Below are 18,178 nucleotides of genomic sequence, written 5' to 3'. Positions count from 1 at the left end.
TGAGCAAATAGTTGGAGAGCTACGAAGTAAAGAAATATCACACTCTACAATTCTTGTCTAACTGAACCAAGTTCAGTTTTGAGTGTAGAGAAATGTAATAGAGCAACCATTTCAAAGTTGCATCTAATTTAAGAAAGTGATGAGATGAATGTAGGGCATGCTTATCGAATGTAAATGGACACAATATTCATCCCTTACAACAGGAGTATAGAAGCCTAGACCTTACTGATTCAATGATATGGTGCGTGCAATAGAGGAACTTGATGCAACAGACTACACTCCATTTACAAACCTTTTGATGCAGCATTAGAAATTGTGCCATATGTAATGGGAATGCATTTCTTCCGTTTTGGAAGTTATATTACGAATTTTAGTATGTCTTATAGTTTGTCAATAACCAATGTGTCGTGACAATACAAAAATGATCTTGCATATGAAAACACTAACAGGGTACCGGCTATAGATCAATACTTACCATGAATTTCTCCAATCCATACCTCTTTTAGATAGTAGCACAAAAGATGGGAGATGCTACAACACAAGTACATGATGATGGTTGATCTGATATCTCAACGAGGTAATATGGCAGGTCCGGAAAATTTGCGACCCTTAAACATGTCAGTGCATTGTCACGAACCTTCCTTGAAGATAGAAATATGCCAATGACCTTTATCCGATCCCTGAGTTTCAGAGGTAATGGATGAAACAATTGTAGAGTTTGTTTTTCAAATAAAGAACGAAGGGCTAGATTGTCCTGAAAAAGTGATGGCCGCCAAACCTCACAAAAATCAATCGGCCATTAGTTTAGTGGACTATTTTTCAGTCTAATTAGTGGAGACATAGAGAGTGGCAAAAATGTTTAAAAAAAACTAATATAAAAATATGAAATATTTAGTTATTCTCTATATCTGAGAAAGCAATAAAGAACTTTGTGTTAGGTAGTGCACTGCAGGAGTGTGTACCGCGACTATTACTGCACCGCCAAGGAAGGCTTGATCTATCCCACAGGTCCACCTTATTTGCCTTTCCGTTCTTTGAACTGGATCAGCTTTGATATTCTAACATTGATGGAAAATCATTATCATCTGTAAAGCAACATTTCATTTTATGATTTTTAGCAGAGGCTACATAGGCCTCCTACACGAAGCCTGCAATTTGAGGCAGTTCTTTCTGCTCCACCTCATGCCCGTGCATTGTTGGTACGCGTATTTGAGCTCGTGTGTGCGCGTGTCTCTGCAACCGCAAAACTAGATACCGAAATCAAGGGATTTGATTGGTAAGTGATGGAAAAAAGGAGAGGAATAGCAGCAGGCAATAGAAGGATTTTTGAAGAGATACTTTTTTCTCTGTAGAATTTGTAACTGTGACCCGATAGTTAATAACTGAAGCCTTGTGTGTGTCTTCTTCTTAAGTTTTGCACAAGCAGCAGCACTAAAATTTACCATGTTCTGTTTTCATTACCCCGCGCTGAAGTGTATATGTATGCTGACCAATGACCATAAACTATACATGATTGGACAAAGAATCACTCCGGTGCCCCGGAGATAGATGAAGCTTTAACGAAGGGAGAAGATGCTGGGGCTTCCCTTGGTTAGCAGCAATAACCATATCATTTTTGTGTTTATCAGCATAAGCTAATATCTGGAAGCAGGGCTTCTTTACTCTGTAGTCCTGCAATTTTTCATGTTCATGGTGTCACTTTCCCAGTACTCTTCTGTAGCAGTGTTTTGTGCTAAAAAGTGAAAATTTCAACGTTTTGCAGTCACTACCAACAAGTAATAGCACTGACTATTATTTTAAATAGAATATGAAATCGAGCTTTCAGCTGCATCTTTTAGCATCCTAGCACTCTCATCAACTTCAGATTTACCACTGGTGTCACTTTTCTCAAGAAATCTGGAAAGAAGCAAGGATTGTCAAGTAAGATAAGTCTGCTTACAAAACTTTGCCTACTGGAAAGTAGATAAGAGACTCATGAAGTAAGAAGACATGCCTACATATTATACATAGCAGGCTTCTGACTTCTGTGATTCTTCGAGCCTTGCGGTTGTGAAACATCTATGCTAGGTCGCCACCTTCATTTGATTAGGTACATTCAGATTCAGTTTGTTTATTACTTTATGGATGCTTCTCTTCTCATTACAGTGCTGGGCAATTTGATGAGAAATTATCTTCTCTTTGATGGTCCAGGTTCAGCGTTCACTGCTATGAAAGAAGAAGGCACAGATTTGCCTTGTGGAATTGCCAGTAGAATGGCAGTGAGAACGAGTAAATATCTATGACAGGCAATACATTATTTTGAAGCTACATGGAAAGCAAAAATAGAATCTTCTCTGTTGCAGTTGGGAACATGTCACATGACTACTGAGCTGGCATTATTTGCAAATTCTATTAGTTGACAATGTTGATGTGTATCTTTGACACCATTCAATTTGAACCACCAAATAATAGAAGTTGTTCGATTGGTAAAATATTTTTGGGTTTCTAAGTACATGCTTATTTATTTTGTATCCACTGTAACGCATGGTCTTCTATGCTTTTACAAAATTTCAACCACTAGAAAACCACTAAAATTTGTATGCCCCGTTGCAACGTACGGGCCCTTGTGCTAGTACAGACTAAAAAGAACTGGAGGGAGCAATAACATTTTATATTTTATATTATGAAACGGAGGAAGTATTCATCAAGAAGCAGACTAGTGAAAAACATGGGTTGCTTGAGAAGTGGATCAATCGATCAATCAATCAAACCGTGTATACGTAGGTGGAGGTGATATCCTGCGGTGTGAGCTCTATCTTGTGACACGACACACGTATTGCTCTTGGCTTTTGCATCCATACATGCCTCTACTTGTAAATCTCTCCCTCTCTCTTGCTTCCACGGCGTGCGTCCGCGTCTCTCTCCAACAGAGTCCTGGCTGCAGTGAAAGCCCGGTGCGGAAGGAGCTAGCCAACAAACTCCGAAACGCTTGCTGGTTCTGACCATCACTTGTGCATCCGTGAGCCACGGAAGCGCTACAAATACGCCCCGTACGCCTCGTGACTAGCGACGACACAACCCTCACGTACGCCTAGATCTCATCTCTTGTTCTCTTCCATTCGTTTCCTCTCTCTCTCTCTCTCTCTCTGTGTGTTGTGTGCAGAGTCTGCTCTCATGGCGCCGACTGCCCAGGTACCACCTCCCTCACCAACCCCCGCTGTGAAATGCGAACCTCAGTTATTAATGTGCATGCCTCATTTCCTGTTTCTTGGTTCTTCAGATTGCGGCGCATGAGCGACTTGGAGGCTGCGCGTGCGCGTGCAAGGCGGCGGTGAGGTGCCACCCGGCGCTGTCGTCGGAGGGGAAGGCGTCCATCAGGGGAGTCGTCGGCGAGCTGCTCGCGGCCGCCGGCAAGGACAAGGGCCTCGTCTCCCTCGGCGTTGGCGACGCCTCCGCGCACGCCTGCTTCCGCCGGGGCGGGGAATTCGCCGCCGACGCCGTCGCCTGCGCCGCCAGGTCCGGGGACTTGGACTGCTACGCGCCCTCCTACGGCTTCCCCGCCGCACGCCGGTCAGTCCCGTTCGTCTAGTGATAGGATGTTTCTTCCACTTGACTAGCCAATCAAATTATTCTAGTTAAGCAACATTTAATTCCAAAACTTTTTAGTAGAGGTTTCGTTGGTTGCATCGAAATACTAGTAGAACTCTCACATCATCTTGTTTTTCTTCCATTTTGCAACACCTCCACATTCACATGGCGTTTGCCCATAACAAAGACGTTACGATATGTGGTACGACCTGCTTGGCTCCTCGCCACCTGGACTATCAATATCTGTCAGAAAGTTCTAACTTCCAACTCAGTTGTACGAGTACTACACTGCACCCTTGATAGCTGTACAAACAGGATATGCAGACCACATGCCCAACAAAGCTAACCATTCCAAGCCGTTCATGTCACTGGTGCACCTTCACTGACCAATCTCTTTCAGCTTTACATTTTTCCCAATACAACAAAACTTTGACAGAAATCCTGTAAACCGAGACGCCCCCGAGAGTTTGCATTCTAAAGATGATGAAAACGATGTTTACTTCATATTTCTCTTGACAAGATTTTACCAAGCTTGATGACATCCCTGGTAATTCTTTCACTGACGCAAGGGACATTCTTTGTAACAGCGCGGTCGCCGACCACCTGTCTCTGTCTGCCGGCACACACCACCGAGTCCGGGAGTCTGATGTGTTCATGACGGTCGGAGGTACAGGCGCGATCACTGCCATCACCACGGTGCTCGGTGGGGCTCCAGGGGCTAACATCCTGCTGCCTCGACCGGGCTTTGCCCCCTATGAGGTAGCCTGCGAGCTTGTCGGTGCCGAGCCTCGGTTCTACGACCTCCTGCCCCGGCAAGGCTGGGAGGCCGACCTTGCAGGAGTACGTGCCATGGCTGATGGCGCCACAGCAGCCATAGTTGTCATCAATCCAAACAATCCTTGTGGCGTGGTCTACTCTACGCAGCATCTTCTCCAGGTGACCATCGGACGGCAGAGTTCACGAGCACAGCTTGCTGCGTCCTGAAAACTGAAGTCACAATGATTTTCATTAACAAAAACCTCTAAAGAATCAGGCTCCTACAAACACTGAATATTATGAACAAATGTACCTTCATGTACTCTGAACATGCATGATTTACTGGCATAGCACTGACCATCCCTTGATCTATAGATTGCTGAAACTGCAAAAGAGTTGGGTATTCCAGTAATAGCGGATGAGGTATATGCACATATGGTCTTTGGTGCCAGCAAGTTTGTGCCCATGGCCTCATATGCACACATCGCACCAGTTATCACTATTGGAGCCATCTCAAAGAGATTCATGCTACCAGGATGGCGTCTCGGTTGGTTGGCATTCTGTGATCCTAATGGTACAATCAAGCATGTAAGACACTAGATTCTTCTCATGTTTCTCCATTGCTGGCTATATGCATTCATGTACGCAGATCCATAATTTTGTTCTTTTAAAGGTCAGAACTGCAACTGAGATGCTACTGAACGTGACTTCAGGACCAGCCTCGATCATTCAGGTCAGGATCCTATTACGAAACAATGTTTAGCCTACACAAACGAATTTGCATTAATTCATTTAGATCTTTTGACACAGGCAGCAGTTCCCAAGATTCTTTTGGATGAACATGACGAGTTCCATCAGAATGTTGTGAACTTGCTAGAGTCTGCTGCTGATGCTCTCTACGGAAGAGTGAACCAAATTGAAGCTCTTCAATGCTACTCAAAGCCTCACGGTTCAATGTTCATGATGGTTGGTTCAAAGTTGCACTTGTCTTTGTATATAATGATTAATTATCCTATCTTTGAATTGATGATCAAAAAATTATGCAGGTTGAAATCAACACTTCACTTCTGTTCGGCATTGCAGATGACATGGACTTTGCTCGCGAATTGATCAAAGAAGAATCAGTTCTTATTTTACCTGGTATAATACACCAAAATCTCCGTCTTTCTCTTACTAGTATGACCTTATAACCTTTCTGAACTGCTAGGATGTGGTAAGCAATACTGGAAGTTCCAAAAATGGTTGATCTTGTAGTGGCTTCTGCGTTCTTAAGTACTAGTCTTGTTCTATAGATTTATAATTTCAATTTCTGTCCTTTCTGATTTCCAGGTTCTGTCCTTGGGTTCAAGAACTGGGTTAGGATATTCTTTGGGGCACCTGTTCATCTAATACTGGAAGCCTGCGATAGGATTGAGTCATTCTGCCAGAGAAGGGCAGGTCAAGCAAAACTATTGAAAAAAAACTTCTGAAACCACCATGTAGGGTTTTTGTTAGCTCAGTAACATTTATATGGCTTCTGATTTCAGTTCTCAGATGCATATTTTATGTCATACAGCTGAAATTTGTATATAGAATCTGAGGAACAGTTACCAGATAGTGTGTAGCAGAATAAAAGTCTGCAACAAATTTACAGCATAAAGGTTATCTCAATAATAAGCATTCCTTAGTACTGCATAGCAGCAATACAATTACCATCTATTGGTTGCAAATAACAAGTGAGCCACAAGATCTACTTTATTTCCAATCGAGCTACAACCATTGTAAGAAGTGCATAATTCAAATCCTTTGTTTCCTAAGCGGTGATAAAATCTATTGCATAGTATCTAACAAAATGAATTTATTATGTCATAAGTGTTCTCTCTTCATCTGTTTAACATGACACATTCAGATTTATTTATAGAGCCGATCCAACAGGCATGTAAGGTATGTACAGGACAGGTTCTCATTATCCTATCAGATCACTGAGAACTGCAAAGATATATTGTCAGTTATTAATTGTAACATGCCATAAAATGCAGACATTGAACAAAGACCAGCTCAATTCCAGGAAAACATGCAAACACAGATATAGAAACTCAACTTCATTTATAGTACCAAACGGTTCGTCATATGGCAAAAGTAGGTAGTAAAATAAGTGGAAGCCTGGTTATTCTTATTTGTTCATGCTCAAGCAAGCGAACAAAAGGCGAGTAAAAGAGTTCTCTGTTCACCGGCTACGAGCAGCGTAGACAAAGGAAGTGGCGGCGATAACAGTCGTGGTAGGGCACAGCCATGTCCACGCGCTACTCTTCCCCCTCTGCCGCGCCTCAGCGACTGCGAGATGCAGCTCCTCAAGCTTCCCATTCAGGCTACCGATCTGTCCTTCCTTGTTTAGTGCTTCTGCCTTCAATACCTCAATGTCACGGTCCTTCTCAGCATTGTAGCTATCAAGCTCCCCAAGGTTCAGCCTCAGCTTGTCTCCTTCAGATTTCTCCTTGCCAAATGCTTTCAGAAGCGCATCCTTCTCAGCTAGGAGCGAAGAATACTTATTCTTGAGATCATCACAGTGAACACGTTGATTCGCAATGGTACCGTTCAGCGCATTCAGCTTAGCCATCAGCTTTGTAGCCTCAGCATCTTTCCGATGGGCAGAGGCCATGGCAGCGTCCTTATTGGCTTGAATTTTTTCTACCCTCCTCTTCAGCCCATCCAGTTCCCTCTCCAACTTGGTCTTCTCAGTAGCAAATGCAGCCGCAGCCGCTTCATTTGTTTTCCTCATCTCGTTAATCTCATTGCGGAAACTATCCACGTCAGCCACCACTATGTTATACTTGCTGGTGGCATTTGCAGCATCGATCTGGAGCTTCTCCACCTCCTTCTGCGCAGCATCTAACTCTGTCTTGCTAGTCTCCATCTCCAACTCCATTTCCCTGTTCCTAGCCTGGGCCACCGAAAGCTTCGCTTCCAAAGACTGGATCTTCACCTCCATTTCCGCCTCACTGGATATCAGGCTGTCCAACTGCTTTGATTTCTCATCAAGCTTCTCCTTCATTTCATGCCTCCATATCTCTGTGCTCTTTTTGTAATCATGGAAGTTTCCCTCCACTTCTGCCTTCAGAGCATTGACACTGTGAGCCGTGGTACTCATTTCCCCCAATTGCTTCTGCAATTCGCCTTTCTCTGCACACAGCTCAGTGCTCTTCCCCGCCAGTTCACCAACAGAGGCTTCCAATTTGGTGACATTTTCGGACGCAGACGCGGCTGCCGCCTGCTTCCCGCGGAGGAGCTCCTCGAATTGAAGTTTCTCCACTTGGGCCTCCTCCAAGCGCGCTGCAGCCTCGACCCTGGCATCCGTCTCGCGAGCCACCCTCGCCTCCGCGACCTGGAGCGATTGCTGGTCGTCGGCTATGTGCCCGCGCAGCGCCGTGCCATCCTCGGCGGCAGCTTGGAGGGGGGCAACAAGGGCAGGCCGGAAGACCACAGGCTCCAGATGGGCGAGTGCGCTAGCATCAGCAGAGCACTGGTCGACTTGCGCGGTGAGCGTGACCACCAGCCCCCGCGTCACCACCGCCTCCTTAACGAGCGTGCCGTTGAGCGCCTTGAGTTGTTCCACCTCATGCTCCGGCGACGAGTCCCGCCTCTCCTTCGGGACCTGGTCCTCCGACCCCGTCTTTGCTGATGGCTCGCCGCTGTTGGCTGCCTCAATCGAAGGCGGCGGGTTCGCGTCGGCCGGCGCCGCTGAATCCGGTGGCATCTCGTCGCCAACTGTAGGCGTCGACGGGTCTCGATTGGCCGCTGCCGCAGAATCCACCGGTGACTCGTCGCCATCGGCCGCCTCAACTGGCGGCGGCGCAGCATGTTCTCCGTTGGGAATCGCCGCAGATTCCGGCGGCGGCTCATCGTCCCCAACCGGATTGGGCATCGGCGGCTGAATCGCGTCTCCGCTGGCCGCTGCCGAATCCACCTGCTGCGGCTCGTCGCCGTTGAGCGCTACATGGGAGGGGGCGGCGGCGGCGGGCGCCTTCTTCTTCTTATTCCTGCCCTTGCCCATCGCTAGGTGTCGGTCTCTCCCTAGGGTTTGCGTTGCGACCACCGGAGATTACGCCATGGGCGTGCTTATTAATACAGGAGAAGAGATTTAGCGAAACTGACCCGTGGGTCGGGGCAAGTACGTGCCCGAACCGTCAGTGGCGCGGGAGCGGGAGGGGTTTGGAGGTGGTGAGTGCGTGCGGGAGGCCAAGCGCAACCGTTGGGGCGCGTGGGGTTTGAAAGGAAACCATCCCATGGTGGGGGAACGGACGGTCGGGATGCACCGCAGGCTTATCGCGTTCTGCGCCGCACGCGCATGGAGACGAGCAGCCTGGCCTCGCGGAGAGGTCGCCGTCGCCGCGCAAACCTCTTTTTACTGGTGCTGGATGTACCGGTGCTAAATCCACCTTTAAATTCTTAGAGATTGGTGCACATTGTCTACTTGCATACTAAGAGGGTGCTTGGATACGTTTTAGTCCCATGACTAAAAGTAGTGGGACTAAAACTTGCTAGCCTCACCCATGCTTGGATCCAAATACTAAGGCTGGTCACAATGGGCAAGAACATAAGCTAGTAACTTCACACTTCCCTAGACTATGTTACTACCTCCATAGTGGGTAGGAACATCTATGTAGTGTCATGCAATGATGTATTTATTAGGTTATAGACTCATTGTTTCTTGGAGTGTGTGATGTTCCGGTAACTTAGCTAGTTACCACAAGCACCTCTCTTCATTAAATACGTGCCACATAAGCAAAGTTGTATTGGAATGTGTGATATTACTCCTAAGTTCCTCCCCACTGTGACTAGCCTAAAGAGACTAAAATGAAGTTATTGAGCATTTATTATCCTCCAAACCATCCAATCCAGAACTCGCATGTGCTAAAGGAGATGAATTAAATGAGGAGAGAGAGGGCTAATACATATTTTAGTAGGTTTCATGTGACTAAAAAGTTTTAGCCTCAAGACTAGTTCTAGCCTCTCTTTTGTCAGGGGTGCTTGGAACTTTAGCCTCTAAAAAAGACTATTTTTAGTCAGACTAAAAATAGTCCCTTGGATCCAAGCAGGCCCTAATATTTCTCTGTATTTTGTTGAACATCATCATGTATGAAATGTTTTGTCAATTTTTGTCAGCACTTTTTGTCAGTATGATGCATGCACTTTTTGTCAGTACGATGCATGCATGGCTCAGACATACTCTCCTTCTCTGGCTCCCATAACAAAGGTACCCTTTTAAATTTCATTTGACATTTTCAACCGTTAATTTCTTTTAAACCAAAATTACATATGTGAAATATTTTATATATTTGATCTCCGGGTGTCAAGACCTTTAGAACAAGATCAATTTTGGATACATTTCAAATACATTTAATTTTCAACGTTTCAGTTAACTTATTTCACTCTATATATTCTGTGTGAAACTGCTTATTTCATTGTTCAAAACTTATTTCACTCTATATATGGAACATATGAAACATGTTATTTCACTCTGTGTGAAACTGCTTATGTTAATCAGATTTAAAAATAACATGTTTCATACATTTCAAAAAGTAGCTATTTTCATAGATCTCACTTAGTTCAAAAATCCAATTTCACTAATTTCATAGATTTTAATTATTGCAGATAAATATGTGTTTGAATGATATTTTTTATATGAGTGAAATAGTTTTTAAATTGAAATATTATTTTTGTGACAAATCCTTATTTATTTCTGTATATTGTGAGTGTAATGTGTTTTCTGAAACTAGTGAAATGAGCTGAATCTATCTTTTGTAACGAGTAAAATCACTTTTTGAAACAAGTGAAATATAGTATTTCAATTGACTGAATGTAATGTGTTTTCTAAAATAAGTGAAATTAGTTTCTTGAAACGAGTGAAACAAAGTTCAAAAATAATGTTTTTTGTGATGTGTGAAATAAGTTTTTAAAACGAGTGGAATATAGTACTTCGAATGAGTGAATCTAATGTGTTCTCTGAAATGAGTGAAATAAGTTTTTTCAACTGAGTGAAATCAATTGTTTGAAATAAATGAACTATTATTTTGAAATAATAAAATCAAATTTTAAATGAGTGAAATCCGTATTTCAAATTAGTGAAATAACTTTTTTAGAATGAGTAAACTCTGTTTATTGAAATGAGTAAAATCGTATTTTTTGTAATGTGAAATTAATTGAAACAGTAAAAATTCAATCTAGCAAAATTATATCCAAGACCGGTCTTGTTTTAAAGGTCTTATCACTCTGAATTCAAATGTACAAAAAAAATTCATTAATGGAAATTTGGTTCATAAGCTATTAACCATTCAAAATATGGCCTGCAAATAAAATGCAACTACTTTGTTTGGGGGAGAGAACCCATGCGCCGTCCTTTTAACCAGTCACCAACTAAGTCACATCTAAAGCTGCCACACATCTGACATGCACAGATGTATTCCTTTGTCTACTGTTTGTATTGCGTAGTAAATTATTTTTACGTTATACACAAAAAGCTGGCACGAATCTCAGAGAAAGCAACTGAACGACAGATTCTGTACCGGTAGCTCTCGACTCCGGTAAAAAAACTTAGTCAGCCGTCGCCGTCGCTTCTTTTTCCCCACATCGCGCGACGGGTGGATCTCGATGCACCACCCGTCGCATGCTCTCTTCTCTTCGGCATGTTCGCCGTCGCCGTGCACTGGAATGTTCTCGCCGCCAGCGACAGCCGTTCCAGGCAGTTGCACTCGCGGTAAACATATAGGTACAAGTATACTATACTATTATTATTGTAAAAAAAAGATTGACGGTAAATAGATTTTATTCCTCAAATCTATAATACCTAAATAGTTCATCCCCACTATCTTATTTCTCTCAACATGCAGCATATCCACATCATCAGCCCACTACCACCAATTATTTTGACATGTAGACTTCCACGTCACTACACCATGGGAGCATTTTTTTCTTAAAATTGTTTAGTTTAATAGGGATGGTGCATTAAACCGAACGCGACCACTATTTCTCTCCTTTTCTAAGTAACTGATACGTCTCCAACGTATCTACTTTTCTAAACACTTTTGCCCTTGTTTTGGACTCTAACTTGCATGATTTGAATGAAACTAACCCGGACTGACGTTGTTTTCAACAGAACTGCCATGGTGTTGTTTATTGTGCAGAAAACAAAAGTTCTTGGAATGACCTGAAAATCCACGGAGATAAGTTTTGGAAAATATAAAAAAAACTAGCGAAAGAATCAAGGCCAGGGGGCCCACACCCTATCCATGAGGGTGGGGGCGCGCCCTCTCCCCTGGGCGCGCCCCCCTGTCTCGTGGGCCCCCTGACGCTCCACCTACCTCAACTCCAACTCCATATATTCCGTTTGGCGAAGAAAAAAATCAGAGAGAAAGTTTCATCGCGTTTTACGATACGGAGCCGCCGCCAAGCCCTAATCTCTCTCGAGAGGGCTGATCTGAAGTCCGTTCGGGGCTCCAGAGAGAGGGATTCGTCGCCATCGTCATCATCAACCATCCTCCATCACCAATTTCATGATGCTCACCGCTGTGCGTGAGTAATTCCATCATAGGCTTGCTGGACGGTGATGGGTTGGATGAGATTTACCATGTAATCAAGTTAGTTTTGTTAGGGTTTGATCCATACTATCCACTATGTTCTGAGATTGATATTGCTATGACTTTGCTATGCTTAATGCTTGTCACTAGGGCTCGAGTGCCATTATTTCATATCTGAACCTATTATGTTTTCATGAATATATGTGTGTTCTTGATCCTATCTTGCAAGTCTATAGTCATCTATTATGTGTTATGATCCGACAACCCTGAAGTGACAATAATCGGGATACTTCTCAGTGATGACCATAGTTTGAGGAGTTCATGTATTCACTATGTGCTAATGCTTTGTTCCGGTTCTCTATTAAAAGGAGGCCTTAATATCCCTTAGTTTCCACTAGGACCCCACTGCCACGGGAGGGTAGGACAAAAGATGTCATGCAAGTTCTTTTCCATAAGCACGTATGACTATATTCAGAATACATGCCTACATTACATTGATGAACTGGAGCTAGTTATGTGTCACCCTATGTTATAGCTATTACATGAGGAATCACATCCGACATAATTATCCATCATTGATGCAATGCCTACGAGCTTTTCACATATTATGTTTTGCTTATTTACTTTTCCGTTGCTACTGTTACAATTACTACAAAACTATTATCTTTACTTTTGCCACTGTTACCATTACTATCATACTACTTTGCTACTAAATACTTTGCTACAGATACTAAGTTATCCAGGTGTGGTTGAAGTGACAACTCAACTGCTAATACTTAAGAATATTCTTTGGCTCCCCTTGTGTCGAATCAATAAATTTGGGTTGAATACTTTACCCTCGAAAGCTGTTGCGATCCCTTACACTTCTGGGTTATCAAGACTAATTTCTGGCGCCGTTGTCGGGGAGCATAGCTCTATTCTTTGAGTCACTTGGGATTTATATCTGTTGATCACTATGAGGAACTTGAAAGACGAAAGAACTAAGATTTTGCCCTCAACTACGAGGGGAGGTAAGGAACTGCCATCTAGCTCTGCACTAGATTCTCCTTCTGTTATTAGTAAGCTTGCACACCTAAACCTGCTACTGCCATGAATTCTAATATGTCGCATGTTATTGATGATGCCACTTCTGCTATGCATGATACTTATGATGAAACTACTTCTGTGTGTGATACTACTTTGCCATCAGGTGAATTTCTTGATGAACAACTTGCTAGGGTTAGAGATAATGAAATTATTGAAGATGCTATTATTGATGATAGTGATGATGAAAGTTCTCCCCCTAATTATTAATTACCTATTGTTCCTGAGGGTTATGTTATGGACGAGGAAGCTGCTAGAGCTATCTTTGCTTGCAAAGATAGATACGATCTTAAAAAGTTGTTAGCTAAATGGAAGCAGCAATCTCTTAATGCTAGAATGAAACCTGACCCCGCTTTTGCTACTTCACCTATCTGTGTTACTGATAAGGATTATGAATTCTCTGTTGATCCTGAAATAATTACTTTGGTTGAATCCGATCCTTTTTATGACCTTGAATCTGAAACTGTTGTGGCACATCTTACCAAGTTAAATGATATAGCCACCCTGTTTACTAATGATGAGAAGTCTCGCTATTATTATACCCTTAAGATATTTCCGTTCTCATAAAAGGGTGATGCTAAGACTTGGTTTAATTCTCTTGATCCTGGTTGTGTGCGTAGTCCCCAGGATATGATTTATTACTTCTCTGCTAAATATTTCCCTGCTCATAAGAAACAAGCTGCCTTGCGGGAAATATATAATTTTGTGCAAATCAAAGAAGAGAGTCCCTCACAAGCTTGGGGGAGGCTTCTCCGATTACTTAATGCTTTGCCTGATCATCCTCTTAAGAAAAAATGAAATACTTGATATCTTTTATAATGGACTAACCGATGCTTCCAAGGACTACTTGGATAGTTGTGCTGGTTGTGTTTTCAGGGAAAGAACAGTCGACCAAGCCGAATTACTTTTGAATAATATGTTGACTTATGAAAATAATTGGACTCCTCCTGAGCCAATTTCTGAGGCAATTCCTGAACCAATTGAGCCAACTCCTGAGCCTATTCCTAAACCCACTCCGAAGAAGAGGGGTGTTCTATTTCTCAGTCCTGAAGATATGAAAGAGGCAAAGAAATCAATGAAAGAAAAAGGTATTAAAGCTGAAGATGTTAAGAATTTACCACCTATTAGACCGCCTATTGAAGAAACACATTGTCTTGACCTGACACAGGTAGTAAAGGTAAATTCTCTCTATAGATATGATAAATTGGAAATCCCGTCTACTAATTTCATAGCCCATGCTTAGATGACTTTGGTGACTTTATGGCTAGACAAGAAAGTTTTAATGCTTATGTTGGTAGAGAATTAAAGAATAATGCTTTCGAGATAGGACGCTTGAGTGATTATATGGCTAGAGTTAAAGGTGAACTTAAACTCATTAGCAAATATGCTTCTATGGTTACCACTCAAGCTGAGCAAGTACTTAAAGCTCAAAGTGATCTGCTTGATGAATTAAATAATAAATATGACTTTGTTGTTAGAGTGGCTACTAGAACTGGTAGAATGACTCAGGAACCTTTGTATCTTGAAGGCCACCCTAAGAGAATCGAGCAAGATTCTCAGAGAAATAATTTAGAGGCTCCTAGTTCTTCTAAAAAGAAGAAAAAGAAAAATGATAGGACTTTGCATGCTTCTAGTGAACCTGTTGTCGACACACCTGAGAATCCAATGAAATTTCTATCTCTGATGTTGAAACACAATCAGGTGATGAACATGAACCTGGTGATAATGTTAATGATAATGTTCATGTTGATGCTCAACCTAGCAAAAATAATGATGTAGAGATTGAACCTGCTGTTGATCTTGATAACCCACAATCAAAGAATCAACGTTATGATAAGAGAGATTTTGTTGCTAGGAAGCACGGTAGAGAAAGAGAACCATGGGTTCAGAAACCCATGCCCTTTCCTCCTAAACCATCCAACACAAAGGATGATGAGGATTTTGAGCGCTTTGCTGAAATGATTAGACCTATCTTCTTACGTATGCGCTTAACTGATATGCTTAAAGTAAATTGATGTCTACTACACAACCTTCTTCTTGTAGACGTTGTTGGGCCTGCAAGTGCACAGGTTTGTAGGACAGTAGCAAATTTCCCTCAAGTGGATGACCTAAGGTTTATCAATCCGTAGGAGGCATAGGATGAAGATGGTCTCTCTCAAGCAACGCTGCAACCAAATAACAAAAAGTCTCTTGTGTCCCCAACACACCCAATACAATGGTAAATTGTATAGGTGCACTAGTTCGGCGAAGAGATGGTGATACAAATGCAAAATAGATGGTAGATAAAGGTTTTTGTAATCTGAAAATATAAAAACAGCAAGGTAACTAGTGATAAAAGTGAGCATAAACGGTATTGCAATGATAGGAAACAAGGCCTAGGGTTCATACTTTCACTAGTGCAAGTTCTCTCAACAATAATAACATAGATAGATCACATGACAAGCCCTCAACATGCAACAAAGAGTCACTCCAAAGCCACCAATAGTGGAGAACAAACGTAGAGATTATGTAGGGTACGAAACCACCTCAAAGTTATTCTTTCGGATCGATCTATAAAAGAGTTCGTACTAGAATAACACCTTAAGACACAAATCAACCAAAACCCTAATGTCAGCTAGATACTCCATTGTCACCTCAAGTATCCGTGGGCATGATTATACGATATGCATCACACAATGTCAGATTCATCCAACCAACATAAAAGTACTTCAAAGAGTGCCCTAAAGTTTCTATTGGAGAGTCAAGAATGTGTGCCAACCCCTATGTATAGGTTCCCAATGGCACGAAACCCGCAAGTTGATCACCAAAACATACATCAAGTGGCACATGATATCCCATTGTCACCACAGATAATCACGGCAAGACATATATCAAGTGTTCTCATAAAAGACTCAATCCGATAAGATAACTTCAAAGGGGAAACTCAATTCATCACAAGAGAGTAGAGGGGGAGAAACATCATAAGATCCAACTACAATAGCAAAGCTCGGGATACATCAAGATCGTGCCATCGAGGGAACACGAGAGAGAGAGATCAAACACATAGCTACTGGTACATACCCTCAGCCCCGAGGGTGAACTACTCCCTCCTCGTCATGGATAGCGCCGGGATGATGAAGATGGCCATCGGTGATGGGTTCCCCCTCTGGCAGGGTGCCGGAACGGGCTCCCGAGAGGTCTTTGGTGGCTACAGAGGCTTGCGGCGGCGGAACTCCTGATCTATCTTCTGTTCTGGAAGTTTTAGGGTACGTAGGTATATATGGGTGAAAGGAGCACGTCGGTGGAGCCACGGGGGCCCCACGAGGCAGGGGGGCGCGCCCCCCACCCTCGTGAGCATCTCCCGTATCTTCTGACGTGGTGTCCAAGTCCATCAGGTGGGTTTCCTTCCAAAAATAACTTCTCCGGTTGATTTCGTTCCGTTTTGACTTCGTCTAATATTCCTTTTCCTCGAAACACTGAAATAGGCATAAAACAGCAAATCTGGGCTGGGCCTCCGGTTAATAGGTTAGTCCCAGAAATAATATAAAAGTGGATAATAAAGCCCAATATTGCCTAAAATAGTAGATAAAGTAGCATGGAGCAATCAAAAATTATAGATACGTTGGAGACGTATCAAGCATCCCCAAGCTTAATTCATGCTCGTCCTCGAGTAGGTAAATGATAAAAAAGAATTTTTGATGCGGAGTGATACTTTGGCATAATTTCAATGTAAATCTTCTTAATCGTGGCATGAATATTCAGATCCGAAAGATTCAAGACAAAAGTTCATATTGACATAAAAAGAATAATACTTCAAGCATACTAATCAAAGCAATCATGTCTTCTCAAAATAACATGGCAAAAGAAAGTTCATCCCTACAAAATCATATAGTTAGGCTATGCTTCATTTTCGTCACACAAAGATGTTCCCAACTTCTATACCCCCGATGACAAGCCAAGCAATTGTTTCATACTTAAATAATCTCAAACTTTTTCAACCTTCACGCAGTACATGAGCGCGAGCCATGGATATAGCACTATGGGTGGAATAGAATATGATGATGGGTATTGTGTGGAGAAGACAAAAAAAGAGAAAGACTCACATTGACGAGGATAATCAACGGGCTATGGAGATGCCCATCAATTGATGTCAACATGAGGAGTAGGGATTGCCATGCAATGGATGCACTAGAGCTATGAATGCTCAACAAAAGAAAACTAGTGGGTGTGCATCCAACTCGCTTGCTCATGAAGACCTAGGGCATTTGAGGAAGCCCATCGTAGGAATATACAAGCCAAGTTCTATAATGAAAAATTCCCACTAGTATAAAAAGACAACTTATGAGACTCACTATGTGAAAAACATGGCGCTACTTTGAAGCACAGTATATGAGACTCACTACATGAAGAACAAGGTGCTACTTTGAAGCACAAGGGTGGAAAAAGAGATAGTAGCATTGCCCTTTTTTTGGGCCTTTCCCTTTTTCTTTTTTTTTGGCCTTTCTTTCTTTTTTTCTTTTTTGGGCAATGCTCTAATAATGATGATCATCACACTTCTATTGATTACAACATAAGGATTACAACTCGAAACTTAGAACAAGATATGACTCTATATGAATGCCTCCGACGGTGTACCGGGATGGTGCAATGAATCAGGAGTGACATGTATGAAAAATAATGCATGGTGGCTTTGCCACAAATACGATGTCAACTACATGATCATGCAATGGCAATATGACAAAAGTAATGTATGTCATGAATATGATGATGGAAGTTGCATGGCAATATATCTCGGAATGGCTATGTAAATGCCATGATAGGTAGGTATGGTGGCTGTTTTGAGGAAGATATAAGGAGGTTTATGTGTGATAGAGCATATCGTATCACGGGGTTTGGATGCACCGGCGAAATTTGCACCAACTCTCAAGGTGAGAAAGGGCAATGCACGGTACCGAAGAGGCTAGCAAAGGCGGAAAGGTGAGAGTGCGTATAATCCATGGACTCAACATTAGTCAAAAGAACTCATATACTTACTGCAAAAATTTAGAAGTCATCAAAAATCAAGTACTACGTGCATGCTCCTAGGGGGATAGATTGGTAGGAAAAGACCATCGCTCGCCCCCGACCGCCACTCATAAGGATGCACAAGCCAGGTACACTTCATGTTTCAAATTTATTACACAACTTTAACCATACGTGCATGCTACAGGACTTGCAAACTTCAACACAAGCATTTCTCA

At 42.5% G+C, this 18,178-nt stretch overlaps 1 protein-coding gene across 1 annotated transcript; it reads left to right on the top strand.

Annotated features, from left to right (window-relative positions):
• Positions 1-2,868: 2,868 nt before the first annotated feature.
• LOC123091579 (nicotianamine aminotransferase 1) lies at positions 2,869-5,989 on the top strand. The gene is made up of 8 exons (XM_044513126.1): positions 2,869-3,171; positions 3,260-3,549; positions 4,155-4,503; positions 4,699-4,911; positions 4,997-5,056; positions 5,134-5,289; positions 5,370-5,463; positions 5,653-5,989. Exons 1-8 carry the CDS (start codon positions 3,154-3,156, stop codon positions 5,790-5,792), a joined length of 1,320 nt encoding a protein of 439 aa, XP_044369061.1. The 5' UTR covers positions 2,869-3,153; the 3' UTR covers positions 5,793-5,989.
• The last annotated feature ends 12,189 nt before the right edge of the window (positions 5,990-18,178 follow it).

The sequence above is a fragment of the Triticum aestivum genome, chromosome 4B (genome assembly GCF_018294505.1).
Source record: "Triticum aestivum cultivar Chinese Spring chromosome 4B, IWGSC CS RefSeq v2.1, whole genome shotgun sequence".
NCBI classification, from domain to species: domain Eukaryota; kingdom Viridiplantae; phylum Streptophyta; class Magnoliopsida; order Poales; family Poaceae; genus Triticum; species Triticum aestivum.
Note: the sequence above shows the minus strand (reverse complement) of the source record. Positions and strands in the feature narration are given on the sequence as shown.

What these genes read in the sequence shown, in the direction of transcription:
- LOC123091579 (XM_044513126.1), top strand. An exon ending in CTACGCAGCATCTTCTCCAG is followed by an intron (nt 4,504 to 4,698) that starts GTGACCATCGGA and finishes CTTGATCTATAG; the next exon opens with ATTGCTGAAACTGCAAAAGA. An exon ending in ATCAGTTCTTATTTTACCTG is followed by an intron (nt 5,464 to 5,652) that starts GTATAATACACC and finishes TCTGATTTCCAG; the next exon opens with GTTCTGTCCTTGGGTTCAAG.